The following is a 20,813-nucleotide window of genomic DNA, read 5'->3' on the forward strand; positions in this document are numbered from 1 at the left end:
CTCTCAGAAAAATACTCAAAAAACCAGAAGTTGGTTCCGTTATGTAGACGACACATTCGTGATATAGCAGAACTCTGTAAATTCCTTATTTTCCTCAATAATCAACATCCAAATATCTACTTCACTATAGACATAGAGGAAAATTCTTCTTCCTAGATGTTTTTCTTGTTTTTAAGAAAGCTGACGGTATCTTAGGTCATCAAGTGTATAGAAAATCAACAGATATCTACATCCCGAGTCGCTCACAGCACAAAAACAGTCTGCAATCAACTTACTTGTACATAGAGCTTTCCATCTCTGACAAAGAACATCTACAGATAGAGCTCAACTACTTAAAACTAATCTTACAGAAAAACAGACACGACAAAAAAAACATAATCAAAACAATCAATAAACATGCAAACAAGACAACGGTCTCTAACACAACCAGAAAGAATTCTCCCATCTGTCCTCATCTTCAAAGGAACAACAATCGGATTGGCAGGATATTAAACAAAACACAATATCTGAATTATCTTTAAACTATCCAAAAAGATAAGACAAATCTTAAGAAATCCTAAAGATCAAAGACCTCAGCTCCATAGGAGTACGAGTATACAAAATACCTTGTTCCTGCGGGCAAGAATACATTGGAGAAATTATATTGAATATTATATTGAAATATTGGGTTATTCGGAAAGTTCGTGCCGATGTTGAAGGAAAATTGAAACGCAGAAAATTTTAATTTAATAAATGTATACTAAAATTTAAATTTTAGTCGGCACGAACTTTCCGGACAACCCAATACATTGGAACTGGGAAAATGATCAACGGATAAAAGAACACTAACATAATGTCAGCTAAAACACGTCACGTAATCAGCATTATCAGGACACAACATCGAAACAGAATATCAAATACTGACAAAACGACCACAATAACCAATATTACATCATATCACATTTTCAAGAAAGCATAGAGAAGTCATAGAGATACAAAAACCCTAACAATCTAAATAGAATGAATATAACATAATGACTATAACATAAATAAAATATGGAAAATCTTTCTTCCGGTTATTGAAGGTTGATCAATTTCCCCTACCTCCTCCTCCTTCCCACCCACAATTCTCTTCTTTCTCCCACTCCAACAAGTAACGTAATATAAAAGGAAGAACGGCTCGGAAGAACAGCTCAGTATCAGACTGTTTCTTGCCCTGATGAAGTGGACTGTAAGACTCACAAAACGTTAGCATTTCAAGAATGGATCTGGATACGGAGGAAACCCGCGAAACGTATAATCTTTATAGATCATACAGCATTTCAGAATCTCCTTAAAGGTATAAAAATTACAATATTACAATATAAACAATATCAATTTTTTTCGCTCGTATAACTTATAATAAATTAATAAATAGTAAAGGTCAATACATTAAACGAGCTATAGTTAGGTGTAATAAATAATATTTATTAATCACAAATTATAATTTTCCAACGATAAGTTTCAACGGTTTCGACTATACTTAGTCCTCATCAGCCACAGAAATATATAAATACCCAAATATCTAATTATATTAACGTATTATGAAGATCATCTCACATTCAAGTTATAATAAATAATATAACAGGTTCCTAAGAATCATCTCACCTTCGTGTTACAAAGGACAGTATATCGCAATCATATTATATCATCGTCAAACTTAATAAAAATAAACGATGTAGAAGATGAAGAGTCATGATTCCGAACCAATTCATCGATTATTAGCGAGAAAGGGCAGTCAGTATGAATAAATGAATAAATTCTAGTCATATTAATGATGTAGCTTGATGTCAAATAATATGTCATATAAAAGGTTGTCTTTGTGTACGTCTTTAATAATATTGGTAGATAAATTTTATAAAATAAATTGTCGTCAAAATTGAAATTATAAAGCATTAAACAGTTTGTAACTTAAAAATGTTAAAGATAGATTTTAACCTTTAAAAATATATGGTAAAACAATAATAAATTATAACTTTATGTATGTGTACATATAAAAATTTTATTAGAACAAAACCGCGAAACATAAATAACAAACGCTTTAAATTTATAATGTCAATTAACAAAATTAAATAATTATCAAGGAGTAAAGAATAAAAGTTATACAACACTTACATTAATATGAAGGTAAATACAAATTATATATTATACAATGGCAAGTTAGCAACAGTCTATTAAAATTGTAATATAGAATTTATAATCGGTTATATTCACTGATGCAAGATCTTAATTGTGAGAGAGTATAAACGCAAACGATGCCATATGTCAAAAAGTCGAATGACAAAAGAATTATGTACTGTCGTTTTTGTTATTATTAGCAATTAAATTTAATAGAAAACGTATATGTCATCTAGAGATTCGGTGTCTTTTTTAAAATTTATATCATCTTACTGTTCTTTTATATGTAGTGTTTCCAAAATGAGTCTTTTATTATAATTTGATTATAATATCCGTATCCATGTCTTTCTTTCATTCCTCAAAATGGTTACAACAGTGAATTAATTATTAATGAAAAATCCTCTAAGGAATCGAGGATAGACTTAATAAATATTTTCATTGGTCTGGTAAAATTCATAGGTATAAAAAACAATCTGTTGGAAACCATGAATAACAAGTGGTTTGTTAATATGTCCAACATTCCTCCTTTAGTCTTTAACTTATTACAATTAAGTAATAATTTCAGTTTGTCTCCATCGATAGATAAAAAATTCGCAGTTCATGAATTCATTAAGGATTTAGAAAATAATAACCACGGTTTCAATAATGCGTATAAAAGTAAGATTCGGGTCTCTGTCATTCTAGAGAATATCTAGAGAATTTTTTGGTGAACAATCATTTTGATAACAATGAATTAGAACTTTTAAATTTATATATATTAAATTTATATTATAACTATGTTGTGTAAAAAGAATCCCAACATAATTTTCACTCGAGCGGATAAGGAAAATGTCACCGTGGCGTTAGATAAAGTATATTAAAAAAATGGAGGAATTGTTGATGGATAATGACATCTATATATAATATAGTGGAGAAGGATCCGATTAAGATCGAAAGGAATCTGAATTTAATGTTAAAGAAATGGTTAGATTTCCAATGATTACATTTCCAATAAAACAAAGTTAGCCCTTCAATCATCTGACTTGTATCTTTCATTAGTCTTACGAAGATGTATAAGATTAATTGTCCAAGAAAGAATCATTGTTTCGTCTGTTAACACAGCTTTGTATCCTTTATTCGTTTTTCTACACAAAATCATTACTAGTAATTTACCTGAAAATCCTCTAAGAGCTCCTACTCTAATGAAAATGTAAAGTTTATCGAAGAAGTATGCACAAAGAATTTTAAACACTTCATTGACTTTCCATTGACTCTTAGTGGTTTTGAATATTCTTCACGAACTCTCCCTAAACGCTCCGTAAAGTGTGTCTACAACACATCTTTCACATTTCCCACATGTTTTTTTTTTTTCATTAACGTTTTTTATACGCTCCTCAACACTACGCAAAGAATGGAGCGTACTGATACACTTCCTAAACACTTCATTTATTAATACTTCATCTACGTTCCTAAACGTTTGGTAAAAAGTACACGGAGCAATTTTACATTCAAATTTACTTTGTGTACGCTTCTAGGATATAGAGATAAAAAAATTTATTTTAAAACAGAACATTATTGAGCTGTACAATGAACGTAAACGAAGCGTCGTTAAGTATGCGGTATCGTCACCAGAGAGACATGGCGAGAACTAACTTCACGAATTTAAAAAAACCACATAATTAGGATAAAAGACGTAGCATTGAAAATTTTTTCTGTTGTGTTCTAATGAAATAATTTTTTGAAGTGAGCCCCTAGATCTCCAAGAAGAAAACAGCACTTTTTTTTAGATATTTACCGAATAAATGAAATATATTTTAAAATATCATTTGCTTACCAAGGATCTCGATTTCATTCACGTTTTGTTCGTTGAATGTAAACGAAGCGTGATTAGGCAGTTTAGAGAATGTAAACGGAGCATCGTCAAGTTCTTAAACGAATGTGAAACTGCATTTCCTATTCAAAATTTTAAATATTCATAATGTATTTACAGAAAAAGCTAATATTATTTTTAGATTGAAAAGCATAGAGATATGCTCCATGCAATTCCTATAAAAATGCATTCAGAATTGAAAAGCATTTATTTTAACATTTGTGAATCAATATTTCTGAAAATTTGAATCCATTTTAATTCAATTTAATCTATTCTCGTTTGCTAGGTATTGAGTTGGAATAATTAATCTCCAATTTTAATGCTTAATAACTCTATTCACGAGGCTGATCTCTGCATTTTTTGTCAGATTTTTTCGTTTTGAGTGAATGAGTATATTTTTATTAAAATTTTAAGTGGGATAGAATATTCTAAATAATTACCAAATTTATTTTATGTTTCGTTTTATCTAACATTGAGAATGACCCAAGTAGGGTCAAAACGCCATTTACAGTTATATTTTCGTTTTAATTATATTTTATTATTTACATTACATTGTTTAGTCTTATGGCTCGTAGTCCTTTTCTACATAATTTATTATTAATATTTTTTATCACTGCCCGTATCGCCTAGCTGATTGGTTGTTGCTTAACTCTTAACGCTTGCATGTGAATGTCCTTTTATGTTTTTGTATGTACCATGGGCTTTATCCATTCTATGACGCGTATAACCTGAAAAATCGTCTATCGAAATGAAATGAAGTTTTTATCCGCTTTTATCTATCATTAACTCAATTTATTGCTGAATTTCACGCAATGAACAGTGATAATTAAAAGTATTACGTACTTATGTAATTGCTCAAAATTGTAGTTATGTTCAAAGAGTGCCAAGTAACAATAAAGGCGGTACGTATTCTTCCTTCAATTCCATTTTTTTGTTCGCGCCGTTACGAAGCTAGTGATGTTTTTTACGGAAGAAATTTGGTGGAAAATATTGCCGAAGGAGGAGAATATAAATTATTTTAATTTTTGTGTAATTTTTAAATTTTTATCTTATTGTATACTCGAAGCGTTTATTTAGCTATTTCAAACAATGTTTTGAATTCTATACATATGTATTTTTTATGATATGCAAGATCCCAAATTTAATTTATCTGAGTGTTACTCTGTAGTCTACAACTGTGATGCAATACTGTGCTCCTGGATCTTCACTGATCTTCATTGATTAAAATTAGTGTAGAACACTTAAGCTTCTTCTATAACGTGCTCTTCGTTTCTTGTTTGCTTTGTATCTATTGCTTTTTCCCTCTTTGCAATCGATAATTGCATTTTCTTGCTACGGTTTCTTGTTTCTTCCGAAGTTCATTAACTTTTATCTTGGGTGATATAAAACAAAAGATCGGATAAGAAGCAAAAAAATATAAAAAATAACAGAAAGCGGAAACAGAAAACTCTTCAAGTCATGCAATGTCGCCACATTTATATTCAAGTATCTTTAGTGAAGGGGACGATGATAACAGCCTCTTGTGGATTCAAATTTAAACCTTGATACAAATTAAGTATTATAACTATCTGCTTGATAAAAAGTATTAGAATAATTTCGAGGGTGTATAGAAATATTTATATAAAATAGAGCAGATTATCAATGAAACTTTAAAAAGTTTCTTTTACTAGGCTACAGATATTCGAGTATAAACTAGAGGAAAAGATGATATTATGGCCAGTGTATATTGTGGTCTCCCTTAATATCTCTGCTATTATATAGCGAATAATAATTAACTTATATTAAGGAATTATTTATTCAGTAACTTACCATTATATCATGCTGATATATCATAATATTAATACTCAATAGCCAGCAGCTTATTATAATGCATTTTTAAAGTATTTCGAAATGTTTCTGAGATACATTTTAGCATTTAATTACACCTACTTCCTCATTTTTCTTAAATTTGAGCATATTATCATTTGAATATTTGTATTTTTGAATGTGTTATTTTGCTATTTAATATTTTGTATTGAGATATAACATTTTGTACTATTTGAGATTTTTAATACTGAGCAGCTTATTATAGCTAGCAAAAGTTATGTGTATATACATTTGCATATATTTTAAAATGTTTTACTTTTTTGTTAATTTTGTATTAAATACTATTTTCTAAACAAAACTATTAGTTTAAGATTATTTTTATGAAAAGCCATATTAATTTATTAAATATCCATTTTTTTTCTTCGAGTCATGCAATGTTATTATATTTTTATTAATAGTATCACAACTAATAAATATTTCATAATTTTGAGTTCCAGAATCAATTCAATAACAATGAATGTAACTGTCAAATTTGAAATTTAAATATTGATTATTAACAAAGTTATTATGTAAGATGCAACTGGGATGCCATAATATCACCTTCCCTTTTAATGAACTAATACTACTAATACTGAAATATCTCGAAAACGATTGTGATCGTTTTCCCCCAATTTTGGTTTCCCCCAAATAAACAAACAAAATAGGGGATTATACTTAAGCCTATGGTACAAAAAACGTAAGGCAATAAAACATAAACAGTAAGCGACTTGGCTAATTACGATAGAGACTGTAAAGCATCTACAGTAGCAATAGAGATTGTAGACACGTCGGAAGTAAGCTGGTTTTCCAGTCCAGCCAGAAATGATTGATCGATTAACGTCAAATCGATCAATGTGACCACTCATTATAGACGATGCTTTACGATTTCCTTACTGCTTACGTCTTACGTTTCTGTACTATGCTTTATGCATGATCTACAATGGGCAGTAACAGTAATTGATTAAGGTGTAAGCATAGAAATCAATCGATTATAGTTGACATTTTTCTCATATTCAATTATGATTGGTCGATTTCTACTCTTTAATCCACTACTGCATAAAGTCCATAGCATAGAAACGTAAGGTGTAAGCAATTGAGGAACACACTAATCCTACCAAGTTTCATTGAAATTGGTGAGGCCCCACTTCTGAGCTTATCCTTGTTAGAATTTGTCGTATGAAAATTCTGAAATATTCTCTAAGATTTCTTATTTAATAAAAAATATTTTCTGAAAAAATATTTTGAACTTTTTCAGATTTCATAAGATTTCATCTGGTATAAAATAAAAAAACTTAAAATATTTCAGAGTTCATATATATGAAGAAAAATTCTAGAAAAATATGTAAGCTTTCAGGCCGGTTTCTTGATACTTATAAAAATTTCAATAACAATATGACGATAAAAAAACAAATAAGAATCGATTCTTTAAAATATAAACGTATAAAAATTATTAATATAAATTATAAAATACATATATAATAGAAAATTGAGATATTATATATTTCGGCTCTTAGATTGAGCTATTTTTAGATATTCTCCTCTTCACATTTAACATTAGTTACCATCATCAGAGAAATAAAAAAAAACCCATGATATAATATGTTTCAATTATAGAGCGATCCTAATGAATGTTGTATGGAAGACATCAATTACTCACAAACGATTTGTTGACCGATTATTAAGAATTTTGTGAAAATCTGATAAAAAAACAGATTCTTTCAATGAATAAATAATTAACTTAAATAAATAAAATTTTTTAAGGAAATTATCTTTACCTGATTAAAATTAAAAAAAAATAAATAGTAACTTGAACAAACAAAATTTTTGAAAGAAATTTTCGTTTTTTAATTAAAATTCTATAAAAAGTAAGTAACTGCAGCATTTCGATAAAACACTTACCCGTAAGATCGTAGTTATTACGTTTCATATACGTTTATATGTTTCATAAGAAGACATCGTCCAAAACATTGTTAAAAATGTATAGAATGTAATGAAAAATACATCAGTCAAATGGTGACAATAGATATATTTAATAGTCAGTATAATAAGCAAAAACTATGTGTGTCTGTCAAATCTTTTTTCAGGAAGATTCTTAAATTATTTTTCGAATCACCAGTCTCCCAAAAAAAAAGGATAATATTTAATTTGGTTGACAGAGCTCTATTATTGTCTGAATCAGAATTTTACCAAAAAAAGTCTGACATTAATAATCAATTAATAATAATCAATACACTAATTGAGAATGATTATCCTCTGAAATTCATTTTTGATACTATCAGTGACAGAATTAGAAACATACAGCGTGGAGGAACAGTAGTACACGATTATGAAAATAAAAATAAAAATGAAGAATCAAGGATTGTAATATTATGGTGTTTATGTTTATTCCATCGATACCAATAAATTTAAAAAATTTAGTAAAGAGGATATCAAAATCTCATATTACAGTTCTAAATTTATTAAAGCAAGTTTATTAAAATGCAAAAGATCTAAATCAAACTTTCAAAGACTAATGTAGTATACAAGATCATGTGCAACGATTGTGATGCATCTTATGTCGGACAAACGGGTAGACAACTTAAAACTAGAATTGCAGAACATCGCAACCATATCCGTTGGAATACATCTACCCGTTCTGTAATCACCGAACATAGGACAAATGACATAATTTTGATTGGAATAACATCCAGATATTAGACGAAGAGCGTGTTACAATAAACATTTAATTTCCGAGATGTTAAACATCAAAAAACAGAAAAACAATCTCAATTTCATACACCATCTTCATAAAATGTATATGCCGATTATAAACAAAATTCAACATTGTTTTTATTAAGTTTTTTTGTCAATCTATTAATCGTCTCTTAGATGGTGACAGTCTACTTTACCGTTAACAACATTCAAATAATATCTCTGAAAGATTTGACAGATATACATAGTTTTCGATTATTATACTGATTATTAAGTATATCTATCGTCACTATTTGACTGACGTATTTTTCATTACATTCTATACATTTTTAACAATGTTTTGGACGATGTATTCTTCTTATATAACGATAACTGCGATCTACAGGTCTTTTATCGAAATGCGGTTACTTATTTTTTATAGAATTTTAATTAAAAAATAATTTCTTTAAAAAATTTTAGTTATTCATGTTACTATTTATTTTTAAAAAATTTTAATCAAGTAAAGATAATTTCCTTAAAGAATTTTATTGATTCAAATTAATTTACTCATTGGTGAAAGAATCTGTTTTTTTATCAGATCTTCACAAAATTCTTAACAATCGATCAACAAATCGTTTGTGAGTAATTGGTTATTTCATACAACATTCATCAAGATCGCTACATAAGTTGAAACACATTATATTATGGTTTTTTTTTATTTCTCTGATGATAGTAACTAATTTTAAGTGTGAAGAGGAGGATATTTGAAGATGGCAATCTAACAGCCGAAACATGTAATATCTGTTTTCTATTATGTATGTATTAATAATTTTTATATTTTTATATTTTTTATCGTTATATTTTAAAGAATTGACTCTTGTTTGCCTTTTTTATCGTTATATTATTATTGAAAGTCCTTTTAAAAGTTCTTGATTGGTTTATATAAAATGTTTCAATTTTTGTAAAAAAAAGTCTAAGAAATTTTCTAAAAAGTTATAAGTAGACATCGGATTTTATGCAGATATTTTTTGTAGACGCATGCATAAAATATTCAAATTTGCATAAATATGTAAATATGCACAAATAAATACGCATTTTTAGAATGATAAAAATTTCAATTTTTATGTTACTTTCCAATCGGCTTTCTAAAAAAAAAGTATCAAATTGCATAAGAATCCGATATCTAATTAAATAAAATTTTAGAAATTCTGAAAAATACTGTACTTAAAAATTCTGAAATTATATGATTTAAAATTCTCATCAGGGATTGCTAAATAAGTATTGTGATATTATGAAATGAGCTTTACTTTTGTAAAAAAAAACTTCTTTTTTAATCCTTTTTAATATTTTGTACAGAAAATGGTAGATATAAAGAGCAATCCTCCCATCGGAGAGAACGATTCACATTATGAGTCGAGGATACGAGTAAACAGTTTTGGCCGAGGTTCTGGCACAGGAACGTCAACACCATCATCTTCTTCCGATTACATGACTGGGGAGGCAGACGATAGTTCTGACAGTAAGAGTACTATACCATTCAGCTTGAAATCAATAGAGACCATGCTGTCATTATCCAAGGTATATACAAAGTATAATTTAAAATAATATTTCTTTTCAAGATCGTTTTAGCATCAAAAATAATATCTTATACGAATCTGTATTATTTTACAATATTATCTTGTTACAAATGAATATTAAAAAAAATAATGGAAATTGTTGTTTTATCCAGGATGCTTCTGAGGAAGATCTTCAAGAGATGGTGCGCAAGTGCAAACTGATGGTGTTGGAGAGTGCCGAATGTTCGGATGAGCGTAAATGGCTCGTTCGACGGCTGATTGAATTGCGTTTGCGCGTTCAAGAGTTGCGTGAGACTTCAGATGAGAATCTCTTTGAGACGCGCGTAATTCTCGGTCATCATTTCGTGCCGCAGAAGTACTATATTACTACGTCTAGTCCGGTTTATTGCGACCATTGCAGCGGCGCAATTTGGACGATGCTGCAGTCGTGGTACATGTGCAACGGTAAATGTTAAACAATTCAGCTCTAGACTATTCTCTGAACTGATCAACATATATTGTGATGATTGCATAATTTTCAATGAGTTTAAATGATATCTTTGATGATTGTTGTTTTATTACAAATTGGTTGAAAAAGTCTAATAGATAGAAAAAAATCATAGTAAATTCCAGTTTTTATTAGGCTTATTTACGTTGCTTGGAATCTCTCAAAAATTTTACATTTAAAAAATTAAATTAAACAAATTTTATTATTTTAAAATAAAATAAATATTCTTGAGGTTTCTACGGGCGCTTTCTATATAAAAATTATGCGTTTCGCGGGTTTTCTCCGTGTCCAGATCCATTCTTGGAATTCCAACGTTTCGTGAATCTTGCAGTCCACTTCATCAGGGCGAGGAGTAGTCTGATACTGAACTGTTCCTCCAAATCTACATGCCGAGTCGCACCACCACCCAGCACAAAAACAGTTAGTAATCAATTCACTTGTACATAGAGTTTTTATCATCTCTGACGAAGAACATCTATAGATTCAACCACCTAAAACTAGTCTTACAAAAAAATGGATACGACAAAAAAACATAACTAAATCAATACACAAGACAAAAACATACAACCAAACGAAAAAATTCTATCCATTTTCCTATATTAAAGGAACAACAGATCAAATTGGTAGGATATTATAAACATAATATCCGAATTATCTCCAAATCCAAAAAGATAGGAGAAATTTTAAAAGAAATCTTAAAGATCAAAGACTTTTACAGCTCCGCAAGAGTATACATCGAAGAAACCGCGAGAATGATTAATCTACGGATAAAAGAACATCAATGTGATATCAAGCTAAAACACGCCACGTACTCGGCATTATCAGAACACAATATCGCAACAGGACATCAAATACTCTTTGACAAAGCGACCACAATAGCCAACATCATACTTTCCAAGAAAATATAGAGAAGCCATAAAAATATTCCAACAATCTAAATAGAGAAACAATAATTACAATAATGAACAACATAAATAAAATATGGAAGACCATTCTCCCGTTTATTGAAGACCGATCAATTTCCTCCTCTCACCCCTTCCCCTCCCCTCCCATTCACAATTCTCTTTTTCTTCCCATCACTCCAACAAGCAGTGTAATATAAAGGGAACGGCCCAGAGGAACAGCTCAGTATCAGGCTGCTCCTCGCCCTGATGAACTGCAAGGTCACGAAACAATGGCGTTCCAATAATGGATCTGGACAGAGAAAACCAATGCGTGCATAATTGCATAATTTTTATAAAGATAAATATACTTCTTCAGTTAAAGAAAAAGAGAGCGAAGATACTAAATACAAAAAGTACGGGCAATGCAAATAGATCTAATGTTCCAGATTTTATTCAATGGAATAAATTAGCAAAAACTATAAAAATGACTAATATATGTAACACATTTATATAACTTTTTATATAACTTTATGCAAAAAATTATTTTTGCTTCAATTAATAATAACAAATTCGGCATGTATTGGCTCTGTTCTAGTGCTGTCCTGACATGATGCGAGTGCAAAATCTCTTTGATATTATAAACTGCACTACCAGAAACGTTAGAACAACATTTCTTGACTCGTTCAGTTCGTTTGGTTGCTAATAGTATGCTCTATATAATTTGAATGTGTGAACACAGAAAAAATTCGCACTCAGTGCGCACTAGTGCAGTCTGCCGAATCTGGTATGAATCATACCGAGAGAGAGAGAAGGGTGGAGGGAGGGGGGATGTAAAGAAAAAATTAATTAGTCAATAATTTTTACAAATACATTTTCTCAACTTTATAAATTGCACATTGATTCGATTTATCGGACTCGAAACACAGTTGCAAACTAACGTTGAAATATTAATAATTCAAATTAGATTGATCAATTTTTTAATAATGATACTAATAAACATCTTAAAAACCTGTAAATTATAAATAATTCAAACAATCAAATAGAAAGGTAAAGAAGCCACGCTTGATGTTCGTACTATACAATAGTTATCTGTTATAATAAAATAACAATTATGCAAACATACATACAATAGACCTTTTCACATCAGATCCTCTTTAGTGTAATAAAACTTAACACAAAATTTTATATTTCAAATTTTTCTTAAGTTCCTGACTAGTCGCGGTGACCATGTTGGAATTGCGACATCAGAAGCGAAAAATATAATTTATGTTGTATGCTACTTGCAAGTAAATCGCGCGCGCGCGAGATATTGTATAGCATAAATATCAAGCGTAGCTTCTTTGCCTTGTTTATAATTTGACTGAATTTTATTCGTTGGAGTCTAATACATTGTGTTTAATCTGTAAATAATTATTATGAAAAATATTATCTTAACCAGGATAAATTGAAATTAGTATGTAATATATAGTTTTAAAAATAAATGTTAAGAAAGGCTGAATGAACCAAATAACAACAAATGTAAATATGTAAATATAAGAAACAAATATAATTATCAAAATCTAACGCAAATAATAAATAAATGTAAAAAATAATGTTGTTTCGAGCCCGATCTAGATCATCTTCAGTGTACATATAAACATAATTAAAATAGAAAAGATAAACAAATTTAATATACTTAAATAAACAAATCAATTAATAAAATAATACAGTGCAACAGGTGCTTTCGGTAGAAATGCATCCTATAATCGTGAATCCGATATTACATCCACATGATATAGCGTAAATGATAAATGTCCAAAAGATAAAAATCCATATTAGTGTCAGAATGCGCAAAATTATTCACACGCATCGTAAATATAACAATACTCGTTAAAATCTGATAAAAATAATGGAAACAAAAATTATACCAATACGGTATTTAACGCAATGAAAAACTCCTAAGTTAGCTTATATAATTCCAAACACATTAAGTAAGTATGTAAAAAGAGATAAAGACCAATTGGACGTTTTATCAAATCAAGGGATAGTTTACAAAATATTTTATGAGGATTGCGAGGCCAGTTATGTAGGTCAAACGAAGAGAAAGTTAAAGACTAGATTGCAGGAACATAAATTTGACATAAATAAAAATACGGGCTCTCATCACAAACCACCGTATTGAATACAACCACAATTTTGATTGGAGTAATGTAAAAATCCTTGATAAGGAACCTTCCTACAAAAAAAAGTTGATATCTGAGATGGTTCATATTAAAAAGCCAGGGCTTAAACAAGCAGAGTGAATCTGATTCGTTACACGATTCCTATCTCTCCATCATACATCTTTCTCTCTCTCTTAGCTATTCTTCCTTTTTCTACTAGTTTTCCTTTCCTATTTCCATTCCTTTACTTTTTTAACAGTTTCTTCACTCTTTGTATCGCAGCCAGACGATTAAGACGTTTCTTCGCAATACAGTTTCCTAACTTTTATACTCTTTTGCCAATATGATATTATCCTTGGCAGAAGAAATTTTATATTAATACTTTTTTGGAGTTCTTTTTATCTTTAGACATCGCAACATTGTAAATTTAAGGTAATCTTGACTACATGTTTTAATTTATACTTATTGTAATCTATAGATAGACTTTCTTTACTGGTACAGTCTGTATCTTTGTACTTAATGCTCTGGAGTTTTTCGTTGCGTTAAATACTGTATTGGTATAATTTTTGTTTCCATTATTTTTATAGATTTTAATAAGAGAATTGTTATATTTACGATGCGTGTGAATAATTTTGCGCATTCTGACACCAATATGAATTTTTATCTTTTTGACATCTATTATTTACGCTATATCATTGAAGATTTAATATCGGATTCATGATGACAGGATGCGTTTCTACCGAAGGCCTGTTACACTGTATTATTTTATTAGTTGATTTATTTATATTAAATTTGTTTATCTTTTTTATTTTAATTATGTTTATATGTAACACTGAAGATGCCCTCGGTCGAGCTCGAAACGACGTTATTTTTTATTTGCGTTAAATCTTGATAATTATATTGTTTCTTATATTTATACATTTGTTATTTGATTCATAGCCTTTCTTAATTTATTTTTAATTTATATTATTGAACCATTATTATATATTTTTAAAACAAAAATCAAAGATATATACAAATATTATAAAATTTTATATTAGTTTTTCATAAGAAAAATATAATAGAGTAACACATTTAAAAATTTGTACTAATATAAATCTGAATTGTTTATTCAAGAATATCGATTTATTCAAGAGTAAAGATTTTCTACTTATTTTATCGTTTTTTTAATAAAAGAGAATTTTTATCGATTTTTTTTCTGAAAAAATACTGGTTTTTATGCTGAATTTTATGCAAAACAATATTGAATTTTTGTTACAAATACGTCTTATTTATTCAGATTGCAAATTCAGTTGTCACTGGAAATGTCTGAACAATGTGTGTCGTGTATGCGTGCATGTGGTCGCCAGTGAAGCTGGCGGATACACGCACACGAAGGATATCTGTCCGGAGCAAGGCCTCTCGAAGCAAGGTTACCGTTGCGCGGAATGTAAAGTGCGAATAACATTCAGTAAGTATTAATAGATTAGATTAAAAAGTGTCTTGGTAATTATAAATAAGTACATAAATGGACTATTTGCTTGATTGTCATATTTGTTTAATGTCTGTTAAGTATTCTATTCCTTCGATAACACACTATTAAAATATTCCTATTAAGATTATAATAATGATAATGAATCCTGTCCTCCTGCAAGCTTTCTCAAAAGGATTATCATTATCCTGCTTCGGCAATTCCTTTAAGAATGCAGGTATCTAATATATTAATAGCAATGTATCATACTAATACATTAAAATAAAATATTATGCAGACACGTTATTACTTCAATATAAATATCTTATATCTTTATTTATTATTTCAATTTTGTCATGTGTAACTGCATTAAGATATTTTGGGATATTTTAAATACATTTTTGTATCTTTTACCAAATATTTATGGAAATTATAATTTCCCATTAGATTGACGATACGTAGAATTTTTTTATAGATACATATTTATTAAATTACGATATTTATAAATACATACAATCTGATAATCAAAATAGTGACACTTCTAGAATCAGCGTGGGTAGAGCCTCGACTTTGCGACTACAGCGGTTTATATTACTGTCAAAGATGCCATTGGAACACAGCCATGGTCATTCCCGCGAGAGTAATCAGAAATTGGGACATGGAGCCGCGTCTAGTATCTCGCGCCGCAGTGCAGCTTTTGATGCTTTTGGAGGATCGTTCCGTACTATCGCTAGAAGAATTAAACCCGAAACTCTTTACCTTAGTTCCGGATTTATCACTTGTAAAGGTAAGTTTCAAACATATCACTGTGTATATATAATAATTATAAAAGTAATTATAAAATATTATATTAGAGTAACTAAATTAAAAATTATTAGATATAAATTATGTATCGCAAATCAAATGTCTCTTTTTTTTTATCAAAATGAAATTAAAATAGATTTGAATTACATTTTTTTATTATACTGCACATTATGTGCAATTATCACATTAAAAAATCATTTCTTTTTCATTAAATGTAGCTATTTTAATTAATATGTACATTTAATTAAATGATAATATTATCTAGATCAGTATCTAGATAATATTGTACAACTTTGTTTCCGCCGTTTTTTTCCGAAATTCAAGGCTTTATTGTAAAAAACTAGTTATACATTTATGATTCAAAGTCCATCGATTGTCCATCGCTGGCCACTACTTTCTTCCATCTTTCGGGTAGCGTACGAATCCCGCGTCGAAAAAACTGGTCATCTTTTGAGGCTATCCACGAATCGATCTAATTTTTTACTTCTTCATAAAACCGGAAGTGCTGGACAGCCAGGCCGTATGCCATTGATCGAAACAAGTGATAGTCAGAGGAAGCAACGTCTGGAGAATATGGCGGGTGGAGTAGGACTTCTCATTTCAACGTAACGTGTTCCAAGTATGTCTTGACCACTTTCGCAACATGGGGTCGAGCATTGTCATGCTGCAAAATCACTTTATCGTGTCTCTCGTTGTATTGTGGCCGTTTGTCTTTCAATGCTCGGCTCAAACGCATCAATTGCGTTCGATACCAATCGCCTGTGATGTTTCAGTCGGTTTTAACAGTTCATAATACACTACGCCGAGCTGGTCCCACAAAATACAGAGCATGACCTTGGAGCCGTGAATATTCGGTTTGGCCGTCGACGTGGAAGCATAGCCGGGAACTCCCCATGATTTTCTGCGCTTGGGATTATCGTAATGAACTCATTTTTCGTCCCCAGTCACAATGCGATGCAGAAATCCCTTCCGTCTTTGCCTTTCAAGCAGCTGTTCAGAAGCAAACAAACGCCGTTCAACATCTCTCGGCTTCAATTCGTACGGCACCCAATTTCCTTGCTTCTGAATCATTCCCATGGCTTTGAGGCGTTTTGAAATGGCTTGTTGAGTCACTCCCAATGATCGTGCCAATTCTTCTTGATTTTGACACGAGTCTTGCTCAAGTAATGCCTCCAATTCTGTATCTTCGAAAACCTTCTCTCTTCCATCGCTATGCCGGTCTTCGACGTCAAAATCACCGTTCTTGAAGCGTTGAAACCACTCACGACACGTTCTTTCACTAATAGCGGCCTCACCATAAGTATTTGAGAGCATTCGATGAGCCTCAGCCGCAGATTTCTTCATATTGAAGCAAAAAATTAAAACCTCCCGCAAATGACGAGAATTTGGCTCGTAAACTGACATTTTCAATCGAGAATAACTTTATGATGCAGACACAAATCGACTAATGTTTCTATGGGGTTATGTTGACAGATGCCCAAGTTTATTGTATGACGTCTATGATCTATTTATTTCGACCACCACTTACTGCTAAAGCCATTTATAGGAAAACGGCGGAAGCAAAGTTATACATCTAATAGATACTGAGATGTGTTACTATTAAATTTTAGCGAATGCGAGAGGAAATGCAGATGATGAAGAAATATTTAGTTCTGTGCGTGGAAGCTTGCACTCAGGGATTACCGTGGAAGATTGGATTGCGCACACATATGATCGAAAATTCGGGTAATTATTCCATCAAGGACCTCATCGATCTTCAAAGTGGCATTCTCTTGGACGAGCTTCGTACTGCGTACGACACAATGCATGCACATATTACGCAGCAATGTGAACTCTGCAAGGCAAGGTAAATATTTAAAAAGAGAAAGAATACATTTTTTTTTATATTCATTTATATAACTTATTTTTAATGATGAATTTTTAATGATGAATTCATATGTTAAGGCTCACCATTATCATTATTTTCGAATTTAATACATAAAGAATAGTATTTATATAATAATATAAAATTTCACATGTGATACATTTTAATTAATGTAATATATGTTATATTTCAAGACTTTCAATAATTACAATTAGAATTAAAATTAATGATTGATGATTGTATATTTTTCCTATTATGTGATTCAATTCTGACATCAGTTTTTTTATACGATATATTTATAAACTGTGTGTAAGTATATGTATATTTATTTGCGATAATTGGAAGTTTAATTATAATTATTGTCTATGTTTTTTAACAATATTACACAACATGTTATTTTTACCAAAAATGTTAGATATGTGCACATACAGGGTGTCTGGAAATAATCGCCAAATATTTCATAGGCAAGTAGAGCGGACTAAACTGAGTCGAAAAGTCCTCTACCATTTTGTAAGTATCCCTAATAGTTAATGAGATATTATCCTTAAAAATAGCCGAATACTACTGCGAAGTGTATACGCCTACTGGCTTGGCGCGCGGGTCGTGGGAAGTGGATAACCTGGCAAGCGCGCCGTCCGAGCTATGGATGCTTGCGGCGGTGTGCGCGGCGCGAGGCGCTTGCCAGCCAATTCCCAACTCCCAAGGCCGCGCGCCAAACGATCGGTAGGCATATACACTTCGCAGTAGTAGGCCGGGCGAGCACGCGTATTTGGCTATCTTTAAGAATTAATATCTCATTAACTATTGGGGAAATTTACAAAATGGTAGAGGACTTTTCGACTCAGTTTAATCCGCTTTACCTGCCCATGAAATATTTGGCGATTATTTCCAGACATCCTGTACACACACACACACACACACGCACGCACACGCACGCACGCACGCACGCACGCACGCACGCACGCACGCACACACACACACACACACACACACACACAAGATTAGAATTAATACAAGAGAATCCTATTTAATATCAAAAATAACTTTAAAAGAAATATTTCTGTCTTTTAGGGGACACTTATGCGAAATATGTGGCAATGACGAGATAATTTATCCATGGGATGCCAGCTCGGTTATCTGTCAGCAATGTTCGGCAGTGCATCATCGCGTTTGTTGGGCCAAGCGCAATCATTGCTGTCCACGATGTGCACGTCTGCAAAAACGTCGCGCTCTACAGGGACAAATGATGCAGGATGGCGAAGACTGTGATACGGACGACACCGCAAAAGATTCTTAAATGAAAATGTCACATGAATATGTGGTAAAATATTATTCGTATAGCGATTTATATTTTGTACTTGTTATTTTTTTAAGCGGATCAAATTGATTGCAATCTGTAATTTTTATATACCATACGGAAAAGTTTGTACATAGTTTTTCTAATTATGAATTTATAATTGTATTATATGATTTTTTTGTAATGCGCGATCTAATTGATGAGATTATACAGGTGTCATATTTTTTAAAATAATTGCCATGTAATGCGCGAAGTATATATGTAGTGCCCGCAAACAGTATAATCATTCATCGAACTCTGCAGATTAATTGCGTTATATAATATATTACTTTTATGTTTTAGAAAAATGTTTACTAGTAATAAATCATCTGCTGCATATTCTACATGTAATATGTAGAATAGAATAGAATTTATTACACTTCACATTTACATAGCCAAGAATTAGTTTACATAAATTAGGGGATTAGTTTACATAAATTCCTTATCCACACTCATTTTTCCACAGCTAGTTCCTAACTCTAAAAAAACAAATAAAAGATTTTCTTAATATTCTTATTTTCATTTCTTTGAATATCGTAATATATGTTCTTCTATCTTATAATTATATTTATTACCTACATATTATAGCCTGACCATTGCATATATACTATACTATACAATATACTATACTATAATACAATAGTACGACATAGTAGTAGATTCCTAACTACAATTATACATAGATATGTCGTAGTACAATATATATTTCTAATATTATGTCACATCTTTTCTAATCGTGTCTCACGCATTTCTAGATGCAAATTTGTTCTCCTGCTTAAATATATTATTCCATGTCCTTTACCTGGCTAATTGTTTTTTCTTCCGTTTTCCCTTTCCTGATCTCTTTTTTTCTTTCTTTAATTTACCTAAAACTTTACATTTAACTGAATCTAATTCTTCGCTCCAAAATTTCTTCCATATTTCTTCCTTATTCTTTCCTAAATCAACTACATACTTTTGGGCATTCCTCCACATAGTGTTCCATACAGTTTATTCCTATTCCGCAAAATATGTATCTTTTATATTCCTTATCTAGCCAATATTTATTTCCTTCCTTCCCGCATCTAAACCTAACTAACCCTCGCACTCCTTCGTCCTATCCTACATATGTTTTCCTTCCTTAAATAATTGGGACATTTATTCCTCGTATCAAATTCTTTGTACCTTTCATTGTATCTCGCAGTCTTCATCCTATTATCTTCCTATTGTTTTTGCTCATCCCTTTCTCTTCTAATTATTTCCTCCTCTAACCTCCCTTTATTTCTATCCTCTAATTCCCTTTATTCCCCATCCATTCTTATTGTAAAACCTTTCTCTTTCTTCACCTTATACATCCTTCCATTTATCCTTTTTTTTTCTTTCCAACATCGAAGTAGGCTGCTCTCTCTTCTTTTCTTTAATCTCCTCTCGTATCTCATGACTCTTATTCCCCAACCTACTCTTAATTTTTCCTTAGCTAATTTCCTCATTATCACATATCTTGGAGTGCAGAACTCTATGTTGAATATCTCATATAATCTAACATAATTTTCTCCAGATTTCCTCTTTCTTCCGATCCCCAGATCTCTACTCCATACTCCATAACACTTTGTACTAGGTATTTAAACAGTACCCATCTCCTTATAAAATCATTTCTGTTTAATCTTTTTCCTAAATCTTATACCTTTTTGGCTGCCGCCCTCCCTTTCCTGCTCAATTCTATTATATGATCTTTATTATATGAATTACCTTTTCTATTAAAAGTAAAGCTTAAATACTTAAAGCTAAAAC

The 20,813-nt window shown here is 30.8% G+C and overlaps 1 protein-coding gene across 5 annotated transcripts; it reads left to right on the forward strand.

Moving 5' to 3' along the window:
- The first annotated feature begins 1,198 nt into the window (after positions 1-1,198).
- LOC108690024 (differentially expressed in FDCP 8 homolog) lies at positions 1,199-19,436 on the forward strand. Of its 5 annotated transcripts, none has more exons than XM_018197085.1 (8): positions 1,199-1,318; positions 9,857-10,078; positions 10,230-10,521; positions 14,869-15,039; positions 15,224-15,277; positions 15,573-15,826; positions 17,454-17,689; positions 18,779-19,436. In XM_018197085.1, the coding sequence occupies exons 2-8, from the start codon at positions 9,860-9,862 to the stop codon at positions 19,002-19,004; spliced, it is 1,452 nt and encodes a 483-aa protein (XP_018052574.1). In that variant the 5' UTR covers positions 1,199-1,318; positions 9,857-9,859; the 3' UTR covers positions 19,005-19,436. The 5 variants fall into 5 exon arrangements, with proteins under 5 accessions (XP_018052574.1, XP_018052572.1, XP_018052573.1 ...); XM_018197083.1 differs by lacking the exon at positions 1,199-1,318 and adding an exon at positions 4,692-4,887; XM_018197084.1 differs by lacking the exon at positions 1,199-1,318 and adding an exon at positions 4,692-4,887 and having other exon boundaries at positions 15,585-15,826.
- The last annotated feature ends 1,377 nt before the right edge of the window (positions 19,437-20,813 follow it).

This window comes from Atta colombica, unplaced genomic scaffold, assembly GCF_001594045.1.
Source record: "Atta colombica isolate Treedump-2 unplaced genomic scaffold, Acol1.0 scaffold29, whole genome shotgun sequence".
NCBI lineage: Eukaryota > Metazoa > Arthropoda > Insecta > Hymenoptera > Formicidae > Atta > Atta colombica.

Bases quoted from the DNA above. Each gene is read 5' to 3' on its own strand.
- LOC108690024 (XM_018197083.1), top strand. From the start codon at position 4,855: ATGTTCAAAGAGTGCCAAGTAACAATAAAGGCG. The intron at 10,522-14,868 runs GTAAATGTTAAA...TTATTTATTCAG, and splicing joins GTCGTGGTACATGTGCAACG to ATTGCAAATTCAGTTGTCAC. The intron at 15,040-15,223 runs GTAAGTATTAAT...TCCTCCTGCAAG, and splicing joins TAAAGTGCGAATAACATTCA to CTTTCTCAAAAGGATTATCA.